Source organism: Hippocampus guttulatus, chromosome 13, assembly GCF_054856545.1.
Source record: "Hippocampus guttulatus isolate MCC_2025c chromosome 13, RoL_Hgut_1.0, whole genome shotgun sequence".
NCBI lineage: Eukaryota > Metazoa > Chordata > Actinopteri > Syngnathiformes > Syngnathidae > Hippocampus > Hippocampus guttulatus.
In genome coordinates, this window is record NC_141273.1 from 16,361,266 (window position 1) to 16,381,583 (window position 20,318).

Below are 20,318 nucleotides of genomic sequence, written 5' to 3' on the forward strand. Positions count from 1 at the left end.
AACACGTGTGCCTTGAAAATTAACCTTACTACCTCTCTTCGCTTTGTTTTCAGGACTGTACAAAATATTTACATTGTTGTCGTGTATTGATGGGTTTCCCGTTACCTAAATCAGCCCGCAGTCTCCTCTCCGATAAAATATGTCGATGTGAAACAAACCGGCCGCTCACTGGTTACCGTGTTGCTGTGCCTTACCTCGGGACGTGACTGTATTAAACTCCGCAGTCTCCACTTTGCTGCATTGTTCCCTGTCTCCCCGCCCTTATTGTCCTACCAGATCAAATGTGTCACCTCTTGTTGAGGTAAAGCACCACTGGGCACGGTTTCGTTTTTGTTCCTGAGAGGTACATTCAACAAATTGTTCCTGACACATGGTTCATGCTCCTGACAGTTGACTTGAGCAAAGTTCTTGTTCCTGACAGGTGACTTAGCCAAGGTTCCTGTTCCTGCAAGTTATGTTGGCAAGATTTTCATTCCTGGGAGTTGAATTTGTTCATGACATTTAAGGTCTTGTTCCTGAGAGCTGACTTGAGCAAAGTTCTAGTTCCGGACTTTTACTTGTTCCTAACACCAAAACAAAGTCCTTGTTCCTTGACACAGCATTCCTTGGTCCTCTATCCTTTTATGCCTTACTGTATACTTGTCTGTATTTCCTTCCTCCTGATTCCCGGCTTCCTCGTCCATGCCTCAGATGGCCCACCTGGTTCCGGTCAAGACGCACTCCAGCTCCATGTCGGGTTCTCAGTCGCTGCAGGAGCAGACGGGATCGGCTCTGAGCGAGAGCGTGGGCTCCGCCAGGTCGGATATCCCCCGGCAGAACTCTGACCCGACCTCCGACAACCAAACTCCGCCACTTCGCATCATCGATCGGGATCGGGACAGAACCGCTTGGCTGAGAGAGGAAGACTTTCCGCCCAAGGTCCGAGAATCCCAACCGGTAAGACCTTGCGTGGTGCATCACGAAAAGGTTCATCTCATTTCTTTTTTTTTTTTTTTTTCTCCATAATTCTTGCTGTGTATTAACTATGACGATTACCGTGTTTGTCCTCAGATCCCCCAGAGGAACACCTCCATCTCCCCAGTATTGGTCAGAAAGAACTCCCCCAACGGTGGTGTCATTCTGGGGCCTCGAGCAGGCTCTCAGCTCATACGAGCAAGGTGATCTTCATTCTTAGGCTTTGTCCAGGGTGCTGCAGTTTTATAGTCCATAGTCTCCACTTGGCTGCAGCAGCCGGTTTCCCTGCAACACTCATTTATTATTTTTTTAAAATTTGAATTTAGTAACCCGGACCTGCGCCGTTCTGAGCTCTCTCTGGACGCCATGCTGCAAAGAACTTCCTCCAACTCGTCATCATCTTCCTCGCCTTCATCCCAGGGAGGCTCGGTCGAGAGGAAAGGTACAGTACGTGTTCTCTTTCTGCAGGCGTCCCAAAACATGTGTCCAAACACTCTTTTTCTGTCAAGCCGGTTTTCCGAGGCCATCTCTCAGTTCTGCTCGGATCGACCTGTCTGACGCGCCCCGTTACAGTCAGTCAATCTCCGGGTGGGGAGGAGGTGGTATTGCGGGGAGGCACAAGAGACGGGAAATGAGAGAAGAAGCGTAGAGGGAAATGTCAAATATACCAGGATATGTTAAGGCATACATGAATCTCAAGATTGGAGCTTGCAACTATGACAGACAACAAAAAACAACTCATACTGTTCCTGCCCAATAAAATGAATATATTGACATAATTCATTTTTAAAAATCACAACTTAAAAAGATGGACATGCTGTATTTTTTGCATTTTTTTTAATGTATAAAAGAAGAAACTAATAACATTTGGAGAAACAATGTTCACGCCACTAGCCTAATCTAATGCTAACTTGCCTCAATGTTGCGGGGCTGTAACCCTTTGAACACAAATAGTGCAGTAACACATCTCGACAGACAATCTAAGGGCAGTCAAAGAATTAGAAAGTGAACAGCTCAAGACATTTGTAAAGTAACGAGAACAAAAGTAACCTAAAATTACTACAAGACTGTGCATTTACAAACAAAATTGATTTTTAAAAATGGGGGAAAAAAAGCATAGTTTTTAAGCATTCCTACTTGGAGCTGACTTCACTTCTGTTGGCAACATATTCCATTTGTGTGCGGCATAACAGCGAAATGCCGCTTCACCGTGTTTGCTTTGAAGTCGGGGCTCAACCTATTGAAGCTGGAGTCTGCAGTTATAATGTGAAGAATGTGTCAGTGCAGCTCATATTCAGTGCAAATGTTCTCGCCCCAACAGGTCAGGGCAGACAGGAAGCATCGTCGTTGGGAGCCAATCAGGAGGCCAAATCCAAACAGGAGGAGGGCCGCGACTCAAGCCGACCCAGCAGGCCTGCAGTGAGTCCCAACACACAAACACACTCCAAACTATTTGCCTGGAGTGTTGGACAATCGCGAAACTTGTTCTCTGCCTCTCTTGTCTGTCTCCCTCCATCCTTCAGAGCTATAAGAAAGCCATAGATGAGGTTAGTGAGCCCCCCCCCCCCCCACCCACCACCCCTTTTCCTCAGTCCCCCAATGTGACACATACACATTGCAGAGAGGGTGGATGTCGCTTGTGTGCGTGTGTCACATCCACCACCTGAGCATCTGTAAATCTCTTCCAACCCGTCGTCATGGTTACCGGTCAGGTGGCAGGGGCTGTCGCCGAACACCCCGGCCGGCGTGCCATCAAAGAATGCCCCCATCCCAACCACCACCTCCCCATGTTGTCCTTTCACCATTGAGAGAAAAAAACAAACACTTTGACGAGCGCCTCCCTTGCCCAAATGTTTGCGAGGTCACTCATGTGGCGCTTCATTTGAGGCGCGGGAAAAGTAAATCGACTTGAATAGTCTTTGGTGGTCTCCTTTCAGGACCTCAGCGCTCTGGCGAAGGAACTGCGAGAGTTGAGGGTCGAGGAGGGGAGCCGGCCTCCGGTTAAGGTGGGCTGTCCAAGATCATGGCAAGAATGAAGCCATGGCTGTGATGTGTGATGACATTTCAAATTGTTGTTTGAGTGCACGTATTGTTATTATTTGAACAAATTTGGGAAAATTCTTCTTATGCTTGAAAATCTAATTTCATAACTTTGATCTAGAAAAGGTCAAACAAATGTTTTTTAAAATTTTTGTTCTTTTGTGTGTGTGTGTGCACGTGCGTGCATGCATGCGTGAGTGCTTGCCAGAGTGTTGTTTTCGTAAAATCAGGCACTAACTAACGCAAAGGCTGCGCAAACTGATTTTTTGGGGGAGGAATTTTTTTTTTTTTTTTCATATTATGAAACATAAACATGTTTTGAAGCTAATTTGAACCCTGTGGGATCGAAAATGCGTTTCTAAAATGTATTATGAAACTTTGCGATGGAGCCAACGGTTCGGGAAAAAAAAAATCCATGTCACAAGAGTCTCAATAGTGCGATCTTTTTTATATACCAATGAAATCTTTCCCGGTGATGCAGGTGACGGACTACTCATCGTCCAGCGAGGAGTCGGAGAGCAGCGAGGAGGACGGCGAGACGGTGGGACACGACGGCACGGTGGCCGTGAGCGACATCCCTCGCATCATGTGAGCTGGCCCAATTTGAACCCACTGTGTTTTTAGCAACAAATGCACGAGTGATGATGTGGGGATCTGTTTCACTGTCACTTGCTTGGACTTTGTCAATATTTTTTGGGGCTTGCGCGCACGTGCGCGTGCGTTGTGCCGCAGGCCCGCCGCGCAAAACAACAGCAGCGAATCATACGGCGGACTGAGCGAGGGCTCCCTTGAAGAACCTTACAGCAACTCCAAGGACGGCACGCTGGTCGTGAGAGAGGTGACCGCCCCGACGTTAACGCGGCGGCGCTAACGGCACGACGACCACCACCGTTGACCGCCTTTCTTGTCCGCTTCAGGCCGAGGAGAAGAGGCGAGGCGGCCACGCCGAGAGCAACGGCTTCGGCAACCACGGCGGCCACGGCAACCTGCCCGACCTGGTGCGGCAGAGCAGCTCGCCCGCGGCCGCGCCCACCGCCCTGCAGGAGCTGGGAGACATGCCCGAGGTACCTGAAACGTATCCAGACGCAATCCGGTGTGCATAAATGTGCAGGTGATGCTTAGTAATGATAACAGGTGTCCACTATAGTAACTGCTGTCCCTTAAAGGGTTAAATTTGGAAAGAAAAATTGAAAAAACACACATCCCAAAGCACCACTACATTGCTATTTCATTGTGGGCACTCTGCGGTTTTAAATAATTACATTTGGATTATAATTACTCCCTAGCATGTGATCAGGTTACAGGTTGTCATTTTAGGTGCATGAAAGGGTTAAGAAGTCTTTTTTTTTTAATTTAAATTCACGTCAGTAACCTAAGACATTAAGAAAAAAATCATGTATGTAAATAAATGTAAAATATATATAATGTGTATATATTTCACATGGCATTCCGTATTTCACTCAATGCACACATTCTAAAAGCCGTTGAAAAAATTTACATCCGTACCTACAGTATATAATGGAGAACATAGACAACACGCTAACTCATTTGAATCATTCTTATTTGTTGTTCCATCTCGCAGTTTGGTCTGGGCGGCTCCAAATCATCCTTCACCCCATTTGTGGACCCTCGCATCTACCAAACGTCCCCGAGTGACGAAAACGAGAACTCGACAGCCGGTGAGCGCCCCCCCCACACGCCCGGAGACATTCATCTACGAGTTGATCATGCCAAAAGGTGTTCATGCGGCGTCATTAACCGCGCACGCCATCTTTGCCGCGGCAGCCATGTTTGCCAATGAGCTGCTGCGGCAGGAGCAGGCCCGACTCAACGAAGCCAGGAAGATCTCGGTGGTCAACGTGAACCCCACCAACATCCGACCGCACAGCGACACGCCCGAGATCCGCAAGTACAAGAAGCGTTTCAACTCGGAGATACTTTGCGCCGCACTCTGGGGTACGTCCCGAACCTTTGACTCCGCCTCTCGCCGCCCAATATTTGGGTCCTTGATGTCCGCGTTGATGCGGTCAGGTGTGAATCTGCTGGTGGGGACGGAGAATGGCCTCATGCTACTCGACCGAAGCGGCCAGGGAAAAGTTTACAACCTGATCACCAGGCGGCGTTTTCTTCAGATGGATGTGCTGGAGGGCCTAAATGTGCTCGTCACCATCTCGGGTAGGTCTGCTATTAGTTTCGTTGAGCTATTTTTATTTTACAGACTATTCATAGCAGATTTGTATTTAGGTTTTGAATCAATTTTTAAAAATTGGAAATTATTTTTAGCACAGGTGTTTGATTGATATCAAACTAACCAAAACAGAGAGAATTACACTTTGTGTATTTAAAATAACCAATAGAAAATGCCCCAGCTAGCTGAACGCTAACACATAATGGAAAACATCATGGATAGGCTCGAAGATAACACTGATAGTCGTGACGTTACAACCTTGTTTAAGCAACCGATAATTGAACTCAAACGGTGGCACAGCATTTAAAAGTACATCACGCAGGCACATATTCTTTATCCTCTGCGGAAAACCCCCCCATCTTGGACTGTTAGTTTTTTAACTATTTTATTAGCATGAATATTCAAGACATGCAGTTTTTGTTCTAGCTTTTTTTTTTTGTATTCCGGTAGAGTACAAATTTTAAGCACAGTTGACTCGATGTGAACTTTTTACTGCAATTTTTATTTATTTATTTTTACTGCAGTTTTTCTTTCTGCCTTCATACCTCGCACTCTTTCTTTTTGTGGCCGCTCTAAGGGAAAAAGAACAAGCTGCGCGTTTACTACCTGTCGTGGCTGAGGAACAGAATACTGCACAACGACCCAGAAGTGGAGAAGAAGCAAGGCTGGATCACTGTCGGCGAGCTGGAAGGATGCGTGCATTATAAAGTCGGTAAGCGTGAGCTGCATGGAACACGCGCCCTGTCGGCACGAAGCGCAGCGCGGCGTCACTGCACGTGAGGACCCGAGAATGCTTCTCACGCTGTGCCGTGGTTCCAGTGAAGTACGAGAGGATCAAGTTCCTGGTGATTGCACTGAAGAACTCGGTGGAGATCTACGCCTGGGCCCCCAAGCCCTACCACAAGTTCATGGCCTTTAAGGTACGCCTCAGCCATCGATCCGAAAAGAACAGTGATTCTCAAGAGTGTGGTACTGGTTTTGTGCCGGTTGTGCTATGGGGGCTCCCTCTAGTGGTGCACAAAGAAATGACTGAATTCCATTTTCAGACTGGACCTTAAAGTTGCTTGAAGTTTTGTTGTTAATCTGGTACAGTACAGTAGACATTTTTTTCCACGACATTTCTGTTTATTTGACTTCTAAGTACAATCGGAACGCAAAAGTTGAGTTTTTATTTTAAATTGTAAGAAGTCCATCTAGGAGCATTCAGATAACTTTTATGAAGTATTTCAGTAGAATTAAGAGTAGATATTTTTTTGTGATTATTCCAGTATATTTAAGAGTTGGTAACTTTTTGAGAGTATTTTGCAGATTTAAAAGTAGTTAGGTAACTTGTAGGAAGTATTTGAGTACTGTACATCTACAAGGATGATGATGACTTTTTAGCGATTATTTTAGTAGAAGAAAAAAAAGTATTACTCTTCAGCAGTATTTGACTACATCTAGGAGTATTTTGATTATTTTAGGTAATTTAGTAGATTTAAACATATTTTGATTACTTTTAGGGAATATTTTCATGCATCGAGAAGTATGAAATAACTTTTGGGAAGTACTTGAGTACATCTAGGAATATTTAGATTATTTTTAGGGATTAATTCAATTGATTGAAAAATCTTTAGATCACTTTTACGGATTATTTTCATGCATCAAGGAGTATGAAATAACTTTCAGGAAGTACTTGAGTACATCGAGGAGTATTTCGATTATTTTAGGGAATATTTCAGAATATAGAAGTGTTTACGTTACTTTTCGGAAACACTCGAGTATATCCAATAGATCGAATACTCGGGCCTACGACGCAGATGTATTTTAATGTTGGTCATTCCGGTAGTACATCAGGAGCCAAGCATTTTTTGGACGCGGTACTCTGTGTTGTTGAACTATCCCGGCATTCCATAAAAACAACTCTGAGCTTGCTCGCTAGCGCGAGGCTGGATCTGGAAATTGCTCAGTGTGCCTCCCTGTGTTGGTTGGCAGTCGTTCGCCGAGCTGCAGCACCGTCCTCAGCTCGTCGACCTCACGGTGGAAGAAGGCCAAAGGCTGAAGGTCATCTACGGCTCCAGCGTGGGCTTCCACGTCATTGACGTCGACTCGGGCAACCCGTACGACATCTACATCCCGTCGCACGTAAGTAGACTCATGGGAGGCACATCGGAGATGTTCTTTCAACAAAAATTGCTGTCTCAAGTTCCACTTTAAGGGGTGGTCATGACCATCTGAAATGTTATCCCAAGTCTGTGTATGAGAAGACTTTCAAATCGCCAGCCAATGCAACAATTCACATCCTCCTCCTCTCTGCCCTGCTCCTTCCCTGCCAATTTTGTTTTTCTTTCAGTGTGCCAAAGAGACCAAGGTGACGCGCACTGCCCTCCTCCATCCACCGCTTGTGTAGTTGTTGCCATGTGTTGCTGCGTAGATGTGTAGAGCCATAGTCAAAAAGCGCCCCCAGTTGAAGCACGGCGTTGTGCGACCACGTGCCCATGTGCAGTCCACATGTAGAGATGCATAGATAACGAACAGTAGCAGTCACTTAGAGCGGATGTGATGAAATTCATCTCACCCCCTTAAGCACAAGGCTGGAATTTCAGCACTGTGCGCTAAGAACCAGGTATAAATAGAATATACTAGAACGTTATACGGTGTCGTGGAAATTCTTATTTTAAATGCATGGAAGTTTTGTAATTCCCCCCCAGAAAATTGTATTGGAAAAAAATGTATCAAACCCAACCATGAAAATATTGAATGAAAGCGAACTGTGAAGTTTGTACCTCATTTTACCTCTGATCATCCTGCTGATCACTTGGTCTGTCTATCTGTCTATCTTGTCCGTCTGTCTGTCAAGCTAGCTGTTGAGCTAGCTAACTTTCTGGCAGTTTGTCTGTCGTGTTGCCTTCTCTTTTGAAGGGTTTTCTGTATGAATTATAATTACTATATGTCATGAATAATATGAAGTATGTCATGGGCTGAGATGAGTTTCGCCACCATACTGTCATTCACTCGTTCGTGTCATACTGATTTTGTCTTTTGATATTTCAGTGTCATGTATTTTTTGTTGGCCGTCCTACTAATTCCTCTGATTTTTTAAAAATGTACATTTGTATAATATCTACGCTCATGTCCAGATTTGGGTTTTGGCGCATATATATATATATGTGCCAAATATATATATATATATATATATATATATATATATATATATTTATTTATTTAAATGTTTTTTTTTAATGATTGAACACTACTTAAATATTTATTTTCATCCTTTATGCCTGGCATATCTTTCATGACTTGAAAAAACAGCAGTCATGAAGCTATCAGATAAAATGAATACCAGCGAGCCATCAAAAAGAGGCGAAAAACAAATAATTAAGAAGCTGAGAAAGACGTGGAAAACACCTGCAAATAAAAACCCGAATCCATGTTTTGATGTCAAACCCAAAGGTATTACAGGAAGCTTTTAACTGCGCTTATGCCTAAGCGTCAACAAACACGCTTATAAGGGATTAAACCCAAAATATGGCTTTAAATACCCCACTGGGATATTTTAATCGGATAGGGACATTTGACACATTAACATCAGGTATTAACATCTTTGTGTGTGTGTGCGTGCGCGCAATAGATTCAGAGCCAGGTGATGCCGCACGCCATCGTGGTGTTGCCCAAGACGGACGGCATGGAGATGCTGCTGTGCTACGAGGACGAAGGCGTCTACGTCAATACCTACGGCAGGATCACCAAAGATGTCGTCCTGCAGTGGGGGGAGATGCCCACCTCTGTTGGTAAGTGCCTGTGTGTGCGTGCGTGTGCGCGCGCGCGTGTGTGTGTGTGTGTGTGTGTGTGTGTGCGTATGTGTGTTGTGTCGGACTGGGCGATATATATTGTTACCATATTGATATCTTTTCCACATTTCCGTGTCATAAGCAAGGGAGATATTGCTGGGCACTGTCAAGCCATAGAAATACAGTTTATATAAGTACACACTTAATGTGTTTTGCACTAATACTTAACCATATTTATAATGTATTAGTGGATAAAATCCAGCAACCCTGTTCAGGATAAGCGGTGTGGAAAAGCAGCACGGCGTTCGACTGGCTAACACGTCGGCCTCACAGTGCAGATGGGGTTCAATTCCAGCACCGGCCTTCCTTTGTGGAATTTGAATAGTGATGAGGTCATGCATCTGATTGTGTCTAAAGAAAATAACAATATTGAAAATGTACATTTGACTCTGCATCTGTAGCCTACATCCACTCCAATCAAATCATGGGCTGGGGCGAAAAAGCCATCGAGATCCGTTCGGTGGAGACGGGCCACCTGGACGGAGTCTTCATGCACAAGAGGGCCCAGAGACTCAAGTTCCTGTGCGAGCGCAACGACAAAGTACGCACACATTCACAGAAGAATACGACAACTGTCATCTTATCTCATTCAGTCGGACGCCTTTATGTGTGTCCATTTATAATTACATCGTCTGGAAAGCAGGAACAATGACTTTGCTTAAGTCGGCACTCAGCAGCCAGGAACAAGAACTTTGCTACAACCTGCAAAAACTGTGCCTCTCGGGAAGGATTACTTTCCTAAAATAATAAGAACTTTGCTAAATTCAAATGTCAGGAGCAAGAACTGTGCTGTCAGGAAAAATAACTTTGCTAACATTGCCACTCAGGAGTAATGACTTTGTGAAATTAACATGCAGGAAAAAGAACCTTACAAAGTCACCTGTCCCGAACAACAACGAAAGTTTGCCTGTCAGGAACAATGACTTTGCTCAAGTAATTTGCAGCAATGAGAACTTTCCTAAATTAACAAAGCAAAAATAAGAAACCTCTTGGCCAGGTAAAGGAACTTTGCTAACGTTGCTGCTCAGGAACAGTGACTTTGCTGAAGTAACCCACAGGAACAAGATCTTTGGCAAATGAACACATTGGGAACAAGAATCGTGTTGGTGTCACCTGTCAGGAAAAATAATTTTTGCCCACATTGCTGCTCAGGAATAATTACTTTGCAAAGGTAACTTGCAGGAAGAACCTTCTCAAGTCACCTGTCTGGAACAAGAACTTTGCTATAATGTGCAGAAAGCCAGAAAAAAGAAATGTCGCCTCGCGGGACTTAACAAAAGTAACCTGCAGGAACATGAACTTTGCTGAAGTCATCTGTCATGAAGAACTTTGCTCGAATTGCGTCGCAGGAGCAATGACTTTGCTACAGTAACCTACAGGAACGTTTCTGGAATCACCAGGTACCGCGTGAAATTAATTTCTCTCTTTCTGTCTCCCGCCAGGTGTTCTTCGCATCAGTGCGCTCGGGAGGCAGCAGCCAAGTGTTTTTCATGACCCTCAACAGGAACTCCATGATGAACTGGTGATGATCTGCCCCCTTGGTCCAGCCTCGCGCTCCCATTGGCTGTTGCCGTCTTCCACCTTTTTGCACACTTTTGCCTCCCCCCCTTCCTTTGCCCGTCTCGCCGCCCTCATGACTTGAAACAATCACACCAGGGCAGCGCCGGGAACACTTGATCTCCTCCTTATCATCTTCCTCTTCCATTTGCTCCTCCTCCTCCTCTTCCCACCAAATCAAAAGATGACGTCTGCGTCCCTTTAAGGAGAAAATCGCACACTTCCAACCTCATTCACGACCCCCGCCCCCCTCCTCTTTGTCATTCTTCCACTCTTCAAAGGTGCTGCATTAGACTTGAGCTGTCAATCAACAAAGAGCGTCTGTGTGAAACTTTACAGCACACGACTGCCCCCGAAAAAAATGATGTGTGCGTGCATACGTGTGCGAGTCGCGTCCCTCGATTGCCGTCTCTGTGAGGGGCAAAAAAAAGTCTGTGTTGTGCGTCCAAGTGAAGCTTTTTTGTTTTTGAGCAGGAAAGTTGACCTAAGACAAGTAGACAAAAGTGGCCGTTGCCACAATTGTATCCCACCGCCACAGAGACGGGATTCATTATTATTCTCTGACGGTAGATTATCCTTGAAAAGTAATCAGTTAACAATCCGTCATCTGTCTTTAGCATTGCTAAAACCACCAATCGGGAACAACAACATCGGCAAAGTCTACCATGACTAATTCGCCGGCTGACTTGTCAAGAACAAAGCATTGCTGTGAAGTGCAACAACTGTACAGTTGCCAGTCAGAAACAGGAACTTAGGTAAAGTCAACCGTGAGACAGGATTTGAAATCCATCTTAATCTTTCAGGAAACAACAACCTCAGGAAAGTCACATGCCCGGAACAAGCACTCTGCCAAAGTAACCTACAGGGGCAAGTGACTTTGCTAAATTATCACGAACAAAATCTTCACTACCATCCCCTGTTGTTATTGTATACACACATGCATGCACACCAAAAAAATAATAAAAAATTGAATGAGCCAACTCGGCCTTCATGATTGGACGAGTTTCAAACTAAAAAAAAAAAAAACATGCCAAATGATGTGTGGTGGGATACATTGTGAATGGTCTACAAACTGGTTTGGTTACGTCGGATTTGCGCCAACACGCTAACACATTTCAAATTGTTTAATTATTGCTAGTGAAGACAAGCTAATGACCACCTCAACCATGTCGTCGCGTACTGTACTAAAAATGGCTGTAGATGCACAACAGGCTAACAGGCTAATGGTTCAGCAATAAAGAGCCCTTGTCTTCCCACTGTGTGTGAGTGTGTGGGTGGGTGTTGTCCATTCTGGTCAATAACACTGAGTACTTTCAGACAAAACTACTGTAATGTTTTATTTTGCCGTGTGTTGTCATTTTTCATCTTTATTTTAAAAAGACTAATCGTTCTGTTTGAGGGTTTGTTTTGTTTTGTAAAAGAGACACTGGAAGAGAAATAAATGCAAGAGTAGAGCCATGTTGCTGCCGTGTATCTTTGTGTGTGTGCGCGCGTCTGTCCATTTGGGTCATTACACTAAGGAGTCAAATGCTAAGAGTCTACCCAATCCACTGCTGTGTTTTTGCCAATGTTAGACTTTGTTCACCTTGTGAGTGTATCATTAACCAGACTGAGTGATTGCGTCAGCTGCTGACGATTTTTATTTTTTTTACTTGATTAAAACGTGCCGCATATGCCTGCCCGTAATCTTACACCGCATTCTGCATCCTAACACGCTTTTAGTACCCCGATTTGGTTTTGCTGTTTATTACACTGAGTTCTACATCTGTGTGTGTTATGCAAAAGTTGGAACAATCACCTGCAGGAATAAGGATGTTATGAAAGTCACCTGTGCGGAACAAGAAATTTGTCAAACTTGCCGCGATAATCAGGCGTTGCATTTATGTTGACGGGAATTGATACGAATTTTTCAATTCCAATTCCATCACCGAAGCTTATGTGATTTCTTAATGATTCTGATTCGGTGAGGGAATGAAATGATACAAATGGGTTTGTTTGTGCTTCTTTTGCATGTATCTAATCCAAAGCAAATTCAGACCTAAAACAATGAAGCACCTTACACAACATTATGCAAAGTCACTTTTTAGAACAGACTTCAGGGAAGCTTTGCAGAAATGCATCCACACATACCAATTGCCAAATATTTTTACATGATATTATTACGATAACAACCTAGCGTGAATCACAAATAATCATTCTTGGATTTAATATTGTTCATAAAAATGAAGTCATGTCATTTGTCTCATGAAAACTTTCTGAAGACAACGCATGACAATTCCTAAACAGTTATTTGCACGTGTTTCATTGGGGTAACCAAATCCACTGAAGTTTTTGTGTTTAAAAAAAAAAAGAAAGATAGTGTGCATGGATTACTTTGACGTCTTGGGCTTTTGCTACCTGAACTCGTGCGTGTTGTTTGTCCCCATGTGTGTGCGCGTGGTCGGTCACTGGACATTGATCATTAGCTCGCCACCTTCCTGATCTCCGGTGGCTGACACTCTTGGACTCTTGATCATGGAGCCCGGAAAGGTAAGCTGGCATTTATTTCAGCAAGCATCCCCTTCCAAATGGATTTGGTTTCAGTTTCATCAATTGGCGCAGGAGCTGACGGCCACCTTGGCGCTGGCGGTCTTCACGGCAGTGTTGGGCTCCCTGCAGTACGGCTACAGCCTGGGAGTCATCAACGCCCCGCAACGGGTGAGTTGGGCACGGCTCCTTTCGTGGTTTCTCTTTGTGCGCTCCACAATTTTCGCACTGCTCCTCTCTGAGCTAACCCAAGAAATTGGACTGTTTTCCCTTGGTGTGGTACACAATTTTAACTTTGGTCTGATGTTAGCTAACCCTTGAAATTCGGATTTTTTTTCTTAGTGTAGTCCACAATTTTAACTTTCCTTTTACATGAGCTATCCCATGAAATTCGCGTTTTTTTTCGTGGTGTGGTCCACAAATTTACCTTTCCTCTTCTATTAGCTAACCCATGAAATTTGCTTTTTTTTCTTTGTGTGGTCCACAATTTAAACTTTCTTCTTCCATGAGCTAACCCATGAAATTCGCTTTTTTTTTCTTTGTGCGGTCCACAATTTGAACTTTCCCCCTTTATTAGCTAACCCATAAAATTCTTTTTTTTTTCTTTGTGTGGTCCACAAATTTAACTTTCTTCTACTATTAGCTGACGTTTTTTTTTTGCACGCAAGGTGATCGAGAGGCACTATGGGCGCTCGTTGGGCGTTTGGCCCCAGGAAGCCGACCCCATGTCGCGAAACGCCAGCCGCACGGCAGACACTGCGCAGGAGCAGGTTCATCCGACTGTGATCATGTACTGGTCCCTGTCGGTAGCCATCTTCTCGGTCGGTGGCGTGCTCTCCTCCTTCCTGGTGGGATTCGTGGGAGACTTCAGAGGCAGGTGAGAAATCAACGGAGACGGAAACAAACCACCCCCCAAAAAATCTCTTGTCAGGAACGAGGATTTTCACCAGCCTGGAATAAGTGGTGGAGTGTCAGGAACAAGAGCTTTTTATAAATTCACGTGTCAGGAACAAGAACTTTGCTTGAGTGGAACATAAACTTTGGCAAAGTCACTTGCCGCTAGCAAAAAACTTGCTCAAGCCATTTGTCAAGAACAACAACTTGGCTGAAATAAAACCTTTGCTCAAGAACATGTCACGAGAAACAACTGTGTGAAAGTCGATTGTCAGGATGAAGGACTTTGCTAGGGTGGCAGGAACAAGAATTTCAGGATTTAGGAACAGGAGCTTTGCTAAAAGTGGAAATGGAAAATAAACGTTTGACAAAGTCACGATTTAGGAACAAGAACTTTGTGGAAGTGCCTGGTCAGGAACAAGAAGTTTGCTGCAGTGGAAGTCACCAGTCAGGAAAAAGAACTTTGCAAATGTCACCTGATGGGAAGACGGACTTTCTTTAGTTCGTTTTCAGCAGCAACAGCTTGAGTGAAGTCACCTGTCAGGAACAATGACTGTGCATAATTTTAAGAAGAGGGTGTGCGGCGTGGCGTGAGAGCCCCAAATTATAGCCGCCGCTGCTGCTGCCGCTGCTTTGATTGAAATGTCTTCTCTTCTACCAATGCGGTGGCAGGGTGAAAGGAATGTTGGCGATCAATGTGCTGGCCGTGGCTGCCGGACTCCTGATGGGACTGTGCAAGATGTGGAAGCCTCACCTCATGGTCATCGCGGGCCGCGCCATCATGGGCTTCTACTGCGGTGAGCAGGACTTTTTTTTTTTCTTTTTTGCGAAACGCTTCAGGCAAAGGAACATTACACTGAGACTTATTTTTTTTTGCGATACAGATGAAAATGATCTCGGGGCTATTTCTGGTCTGCGCAACATGTGTTTTTAATCATAATATAACTGCTTTATACTTCTTATAATATATTTTTTAAATCTCTTAAATGACTTAAATGAATAAACTTTATTCTCAATGGCATAAAAAAAAATTCTCATAATTTTCTCATCACATTACAACTATTATATTTTTTTTCTTGCAGCAGAATCTCAATATCTTTCAGTGCAACTTTGTTTAAGTTGTAATATTCTATTCTTTACTATATTCTTATATTTTTCTAAAAATCTCATCAATTACAATGTTATTCTCAATGACATTCATTTTTTTTCTCATAAAAGTGCAACTTTTTCTGATCCTATCCCAACTTTATTCTCATTGTCCACCCCCGCCCCCTTTGTAATATAGCCACTTTATTCTGCTAAAATGAGACATTCTTTATCCTCATATGACAACTTTATTTTCCTTCATTCCAGTTAGATCATGACTGACTGACTCTCAACCTGTGTGTGTGTGTGTGTGTGTGTGTGTTTGTGTTTTCAGGCTTGACGTCCGGCCTGGTGCCCATGTACATCGGCGAGATTGCGCCCAAAGCTTACCGAGGGGCCCTGGGGACCTTGCACCAGCTGGCGATTGTCGTCGGCATCCTCATCAGCCAGGTAAGGCTCACTCGGGCGCACCCGGCGTCCCCTCGGCGTAAACGCGTCGCCCGCGACCCGGCAGGTGATCGGCTTGGACTTCATCCTGGGGAACGACGCCATGTGGCCCCTGCTCCTGGCGCTGTCGGGGGCCCCCGCCGTCCTGCAGTCCCTCCTGCTGCCGCTGTGCCCCGAAAGCCCGCGCTACCTCTACATCCTTCTGGGAAAGGAACGCGAGGCTCAGGAAAGTACGCGAAGAACACGGAGCGAGTGTCTGCGGGCGCTTTACTTTGCTTTGAAAAAAAAATTAAATCAGCCCCAGCTGAAAGAAGTGTCTCTGTGGCAGGCCTGTACCGACTGAAGGGGGCGTACGACGCGTCCGCCGATCTGGACGAGATGAGGCGGGAGAAGGAGGAGGCAGACAAGGTGCCTCGGGTCTCCATCTTGTCTCTGGTTGGTCTCCCGCACTGGAATTTTTACACGGGCACTTTTTCCGCATAGCTCGACACGGCTCTCGTGCATTCTGTCCTAAGATCTGCTCGTCGGCGTACAGGCGGCCGCTGTTCGTGGCCCTCGCGATGCACTTGTCTCAGCAGCTGTCGGGCATCAATGCGGTGAGTCGCAGGGAATGGCGTCAAATGTGCTTTTTCTTGAGCTTTTGGCCTTTTGACTGTTTTTGTTGACATGTTTCTAGCTTGCTGTGAGTTGTGCTCTGAGTGTTTTGTTGTTTGTTTGTTTGTTTTTTTGTCATTTTAAGTAACCTAAATAAACATCTTATTCCAGCAGGTTTTTGAAAAAAAATAAACAACACTTCCTTTTTCTCATTTTGAAATTTGCACCAAACTTTTTGCCTTTTGCTTTTTGTCAAGCTGAAGCCAGATCATTTGTCGTGAACGTTCGGCAGTCTGCACGGTTGAAAATTATTATTTTTTTACTCTTCCTTCCTGGGCAATCGGCCCCCGTCAGGGACTTGCCCCCCCTCCCGGGTCCCACACCCGGTATGACTCTCGCTGGTGCCCCGCGAGGTTCACACTCAGTGCGGGCCCCGGAAGGGCCCTCGCCTGATTTTTGTTTACTCTGGTGTCATATCACTAAGTGTCCTCTTTTCTGTCGTCCAAAGATCTTTTACTACTCCACGGCAATCTTCTCCCAGGCCGGCGTAAGTCAGCCCGTCTATGCAACCATCGGCGTCGGCGCCATCAACACCATCTTCACTCTGGTGTCTGTGAGTCGCTTTCGTTATCTTGCAGCCTTTTTCCACAGTTGATTGCTTTCTCCCCCCACCTCCTGCATCCCACCATGACAATGTGAAGAACCAGCAAAAACAGTAAAATATGCACCAACAACGTTTTGAGCAAAGGCTAACACAAAACTTCTCAATACTGACCCAAATAATAATAAAAACACAAATTGAAGCAAACACTACTCAAAAACGAATGGATAGTAATTTAGACTTTGCAATAACACCAAAAAATGACTCGAAACCAAACCAAATTACTTCTCGACACAAAGACTAGTCGATAATATCAGCGCAAAAACTAGTCGTTACACAGATACAACTCGACAAAAGAAGTATTATTCAAGAATACTCTAACACAAAAAAATACTCAATAAAGCAAATACTACTCGAAAACGAATGGATAGTAATTTAGACTTTGCAATAACACCAAAAAATGACTCGAAACCAAATTACTCGATATCAACCACAATACTTCTCCACACAAAGACTAGTCGATACACAGATACAACTCAATAACAGTATTTTTCAAGAATACTCGTACACAAAAACGACTCTGAAGTAATGCAAAAAAATAATCATAATCATAAAAACTACCCTCGCAAGCACGAGCTAAAACTCTCACGTGAGGAGCAAAATTTTTAAATAAATGTGCAGACATTTTTCATGTCATCGTTGCGGGAAGTTGTGTGAAGAAATTTGTGGACATAATGCCAGAATGAAAGCTACCTGCGTCCCCCAGGTGGCGCTGGTGGACCGGGCCGGCAGGCGCACACTGACGCTAGCCGGCCTGGGCGGCATGTGCTTCTGCGCCGTCGCCATGACGGTCGGCCTCAAGTTGCAGGTTTGTCCAAGTCTGTCCTCGGAACGCGCTCGGAAAGAATACGACGAGGATTGCCGTCTTCTTCCCTTGTAGAGCTCGTACGCCTGGATGAGCTACGTTAGCATGTCGGCCATCTTCCTTTTTGTGGCCTTCTTTGAGATCGGTCCCGGTCCCATCCCGTGGTTCATCGTGGCCGAGTTGTTCAGCCAGGGCCCCCGACCGGCGGCCATCGCCCTCGCCGGCTGTTGCAACTGGACCAGCAACTTCGTCGTGGGCATGACCTTTTCCTACATACAGGTAGGATTATTATTCTTACTGCGTTGTATCACGTCTCCGTGTTGTTTCTCCCCCCCCCCCCCCCCCCCAAAAAGTAGCCTACCGTGTATCATGTAATTTTTTTTTTTTTTTGCTTATACTTGCTAGCGCAAAAATGGCGAGAGTATATTTAAAAACAGTATTTCTGTATGCCTGATTTCATTTACGACGGGGGTGGTCTGGTATGTAACCGTGCCACGTTTTGACGCCTCAGAACTGGCTGGGCGCGTACGTCTTCGTCTTGTTCGCCGGGCTGCTTTTTGGCTTCACCGCATTCACGTACCTGCGAGTGCCAGAGACCAAGGGCAAGAGCTTCGAAGAGATCGCCGAGCTTTTCCGAAAGGGCGTCAAAAAGGCGCCGGCCAACGGCAAGAGCGACGACGTGGAATTGCAGCGGCTCAAAACTGCGACGCACGCTTGAGCAATCGATTCAAGCGCAAAAGTGCAAAAGCTCCTCCAAAGTGACGCACAACATTGGGAATTCTTTGGGAATGCCGAGAACCTGACTGAAGTGTGGCTTTAATTAAAATGGGGGGGAAAATGTTGACTGTGAGACTGAAAAATGATAGAGGTGTGTTTTAAAAAAAAATGTAGCCATTAATCTGGCCAAAAGCGGAATACTGACTGTTAAATATTACAAAAAAACAAACAAACAAAGATGTCCTAAATGAGTTTGAAGATGCTTTGGATGGCTTGAGAAATGTGGAACACGGATATACAGTATGTACATCAAAATGTCTGTACTGTATTGATTTGGGACTGTTGCCATGGAAAATGAGGTAAACTTTAAAAAGTTGAGCATTTGACAAAATGAAGATGATCTTCAAAATGTTCTGATTTTGGTGAATATGTTGAGGTTTGAATCACTTGGACCCGTTTGAGAAATTTAGAAGGATGAGTTCAATTTGGACACTGCCTCATTCATTTCACTTGGTTTTACATTCCTGGCAGGTTGGAAATTTGGGTTCCCAAGATGCCCTTCGTGTCCTTAGCTCGACTCGGTTGAGAAATGTGGAACGAGTTTTAAAAACTGCCGGGATTCATGGTGATGATAAATGTGAGGGGTTTTTTTTTCCATTGCTCGGTCACATACAACAATACGGTACTTTTGCAGCGGCTGCCGTCACAAAAGCGCTCCCTCCAGCGCCTCTTGGAGGTTAACATTTGATTCTTTGAGAGGAGCCTCTCAAAAATCGACCTCGGGCTTGTCAGTATTATTGTCTTCGGTTTTAAACGGAATCAGGATGAAGCGCAAATGTCAAAGGAAAAGTTGTCGACATTTGTTATTGGCTCAGTGTGACTTGTTCTAATAATGCGACTTTTGCTTTTAATTAACTTTATTCTTGTGACAATGCAACTCTTGTATGTCATAAAAATCACAGTTTTATTCGGACGCTGATTTGACTTTGCTGTTGTGTGACGGCTTTTTTTTTCCTGGCAATTTTTTTTTGGTTTTTTTCCTCTCATAGCAGTCTGGCTTTTATTCATGACACATTCTCATTCTGGTACTTGTACTAAATGTCGTAATGTTATGATTTTTCTTGTCACGTTCTTTTCTGTGTGTGTGTGTGTGTGTGTGTGCGTGTGTGTGTGTGTGTCAATGTTTTATGCCTTTATCTTTGTAGTTGGTAATATTTTGACTAAATTGGCATGTGATTTTCATGATTTCTTGAAGGATCCTGCATGGGATATTTACACTCTGCATTGACTTCAGTATTAACTTTTTTTTTTTTGGATGAGTGTTTTACTGTAATGATACTAAACTGATTATTTTTTAAATTTACTGCAGTTAATTGTGACGCCACTACCTCATTGTGATATTATTTTGGCCACAATCACATCTCTTTCTCTGTCGTCTTGTGTGGTTTAATGCACACAAACCAATGTTTTAGCAATGTTTTGATGAGATGAAGGAATACAAATGAAAAATAAATTGAATAAATACATGGACAAAATATGTGTCCGTGCTAAATTCATGCTCGTAATACATTACATTTTTCAAAGCATGTATAAAAGTTCCGTGAACTTAACCGACCAAAATGACCAAAATGGCTCACGTGTAAAAATTGTAATTCAAGGGAAGCACAAAACTGTTGAACAGCAAACTAATTTTGTGCCCTTTTTTTTCATAAAAATCAACAACAACAAAAACTTTCTGATTGAGATCTGATGTTTGACCTGTGTATCATTCCAAATCCACATTTTTTTTTTTTTTAGCCCTACTCACATTGTTTTTTTTTTTTTAGCCCTACTCACATTGTTGTTTTTTTTAGCCCTACTCACATTGTTTTTTTTTTTTTTAGCCCTACTCACATTGTTGTACAGGACAGGATAAGATCCAGAGTTTGTGCAACGAAGCCATGCTTTCTATCTAGTGGTGGATATAGATATTACAAATACAAAACTACAGGCTACTACTTGCATTTCGATACCCAT

General features: G+C 44.1%; 2 protein-coding genes across 12 annotated transcripts in view; both read left to right on the top strand.

The window, feature by feature from the left end:
• The window catches only part of LOC147196695 (traf2 and NCK-interacting protein kinase-like), a 47,299-nt gene extending 35,273 nt beyond the window's left edge, over positions 1–12,026 (top strand). For 6 of the 11 annotated variants that reach the window (XM_086127062.1, XM_086127066.1, XM_086127064.1 and 3 more), the window contains 19 exons: positions 691–936; positions 1,051–1,157; positions 1,281–1,396; positions 2,276–2,373; positions 2,478–2,501; positions 2,892–2,960; positions 3,476–3,582; positions 3,727–3,832; positions 3,912–4,058; positions 4,577–4,673; positions 4,780–4,950; positions 5,026–5,169; positions 5,760–5,894; positions 6,002–6,102; positions 7,157–7,306; positions 7,515–7,532; positions 8,796–8,955; positions 9,417–9,556; positions 10,458–12,026. In XM_086127062.1, the coding sequence (XP_085983188.1) occupies positions 691–936; positions 1,051–1,157; positions 1,281–1,396; positions 2,276–2,373; positions 2,478–2,501; positions 2,892–2,960; positions 3,476–3,582; positions 3,727–3,832; positions 3,912–4,058; positions 4,577–4,673; positions 4,780–4,950; positions 5,026–5,169; positions 5,760–5,894; positions 6,002–6,102; positions 7,157–7,306; positions 7,515–7,532; positions 8,796–8,955; positions 9,417–9,556; positions 10,458–10,541 (2,220 nt within the window). In that variant the 3' untranslated portion in view covers positions 10,542–12,026. The remainder of the gene's footprint in view (positions 1–690; positions 937–1,050; positions 1,158–1,280; positions 1,397–2,275; positions 2,374–2,477; positions 2,502–2,891; positions 2,961–3,475; positions 3,583–3,726; positions 3,833–3,911; positions 4,059–4,576; positions 4,674–4,779; positions 4,951–5,025; positions 5,170–5,759; positions 5,895–6,001; positions 6,103–7,156; positions 7,307–7,514; positions 7,533–8,795; positions 8,956–9,416; positions 9,557–10,457) is intronic. The other 5 variants (XM_086127070.1, XM_086127073.1, XM_086127072.1 and 2 more) reach the window with 3 other exon arrangements.
• A 947-nt stretch (positions 12,027–12,973) lies between these two features.
• slc2a2 (solute carrier family 2 member 2) lies at positions 12,974–19,837 on the top strand. The gene is made up of 12 exons (XM_086127074.1): positions 12,974–13,101; positions 13,174–13,269; positions 13,767–13,975; positions 14,665–14,789; positions 15,413–15,528; positions 15,593–15,755; positions 15,854–15,960; positions 16,041–16,121; positions 16,628–16,732; positions 17,487–17,588; positions 17,661–17,864; positions 18,097–19,837. Exons 1-12 carry the CDS (start codon positions 13,087–13,089, stop codon positions 18,301–18,303), a joined length of 1,530 nt encoding a protein of 509 aa, XP_085983200.1. The 5' UTR covers positions 12,974–13,086; the 3' UTR covers positions 18,304–19,837.
• Positions 19,838–20,318: the final 481 nt, after the last annotated feature.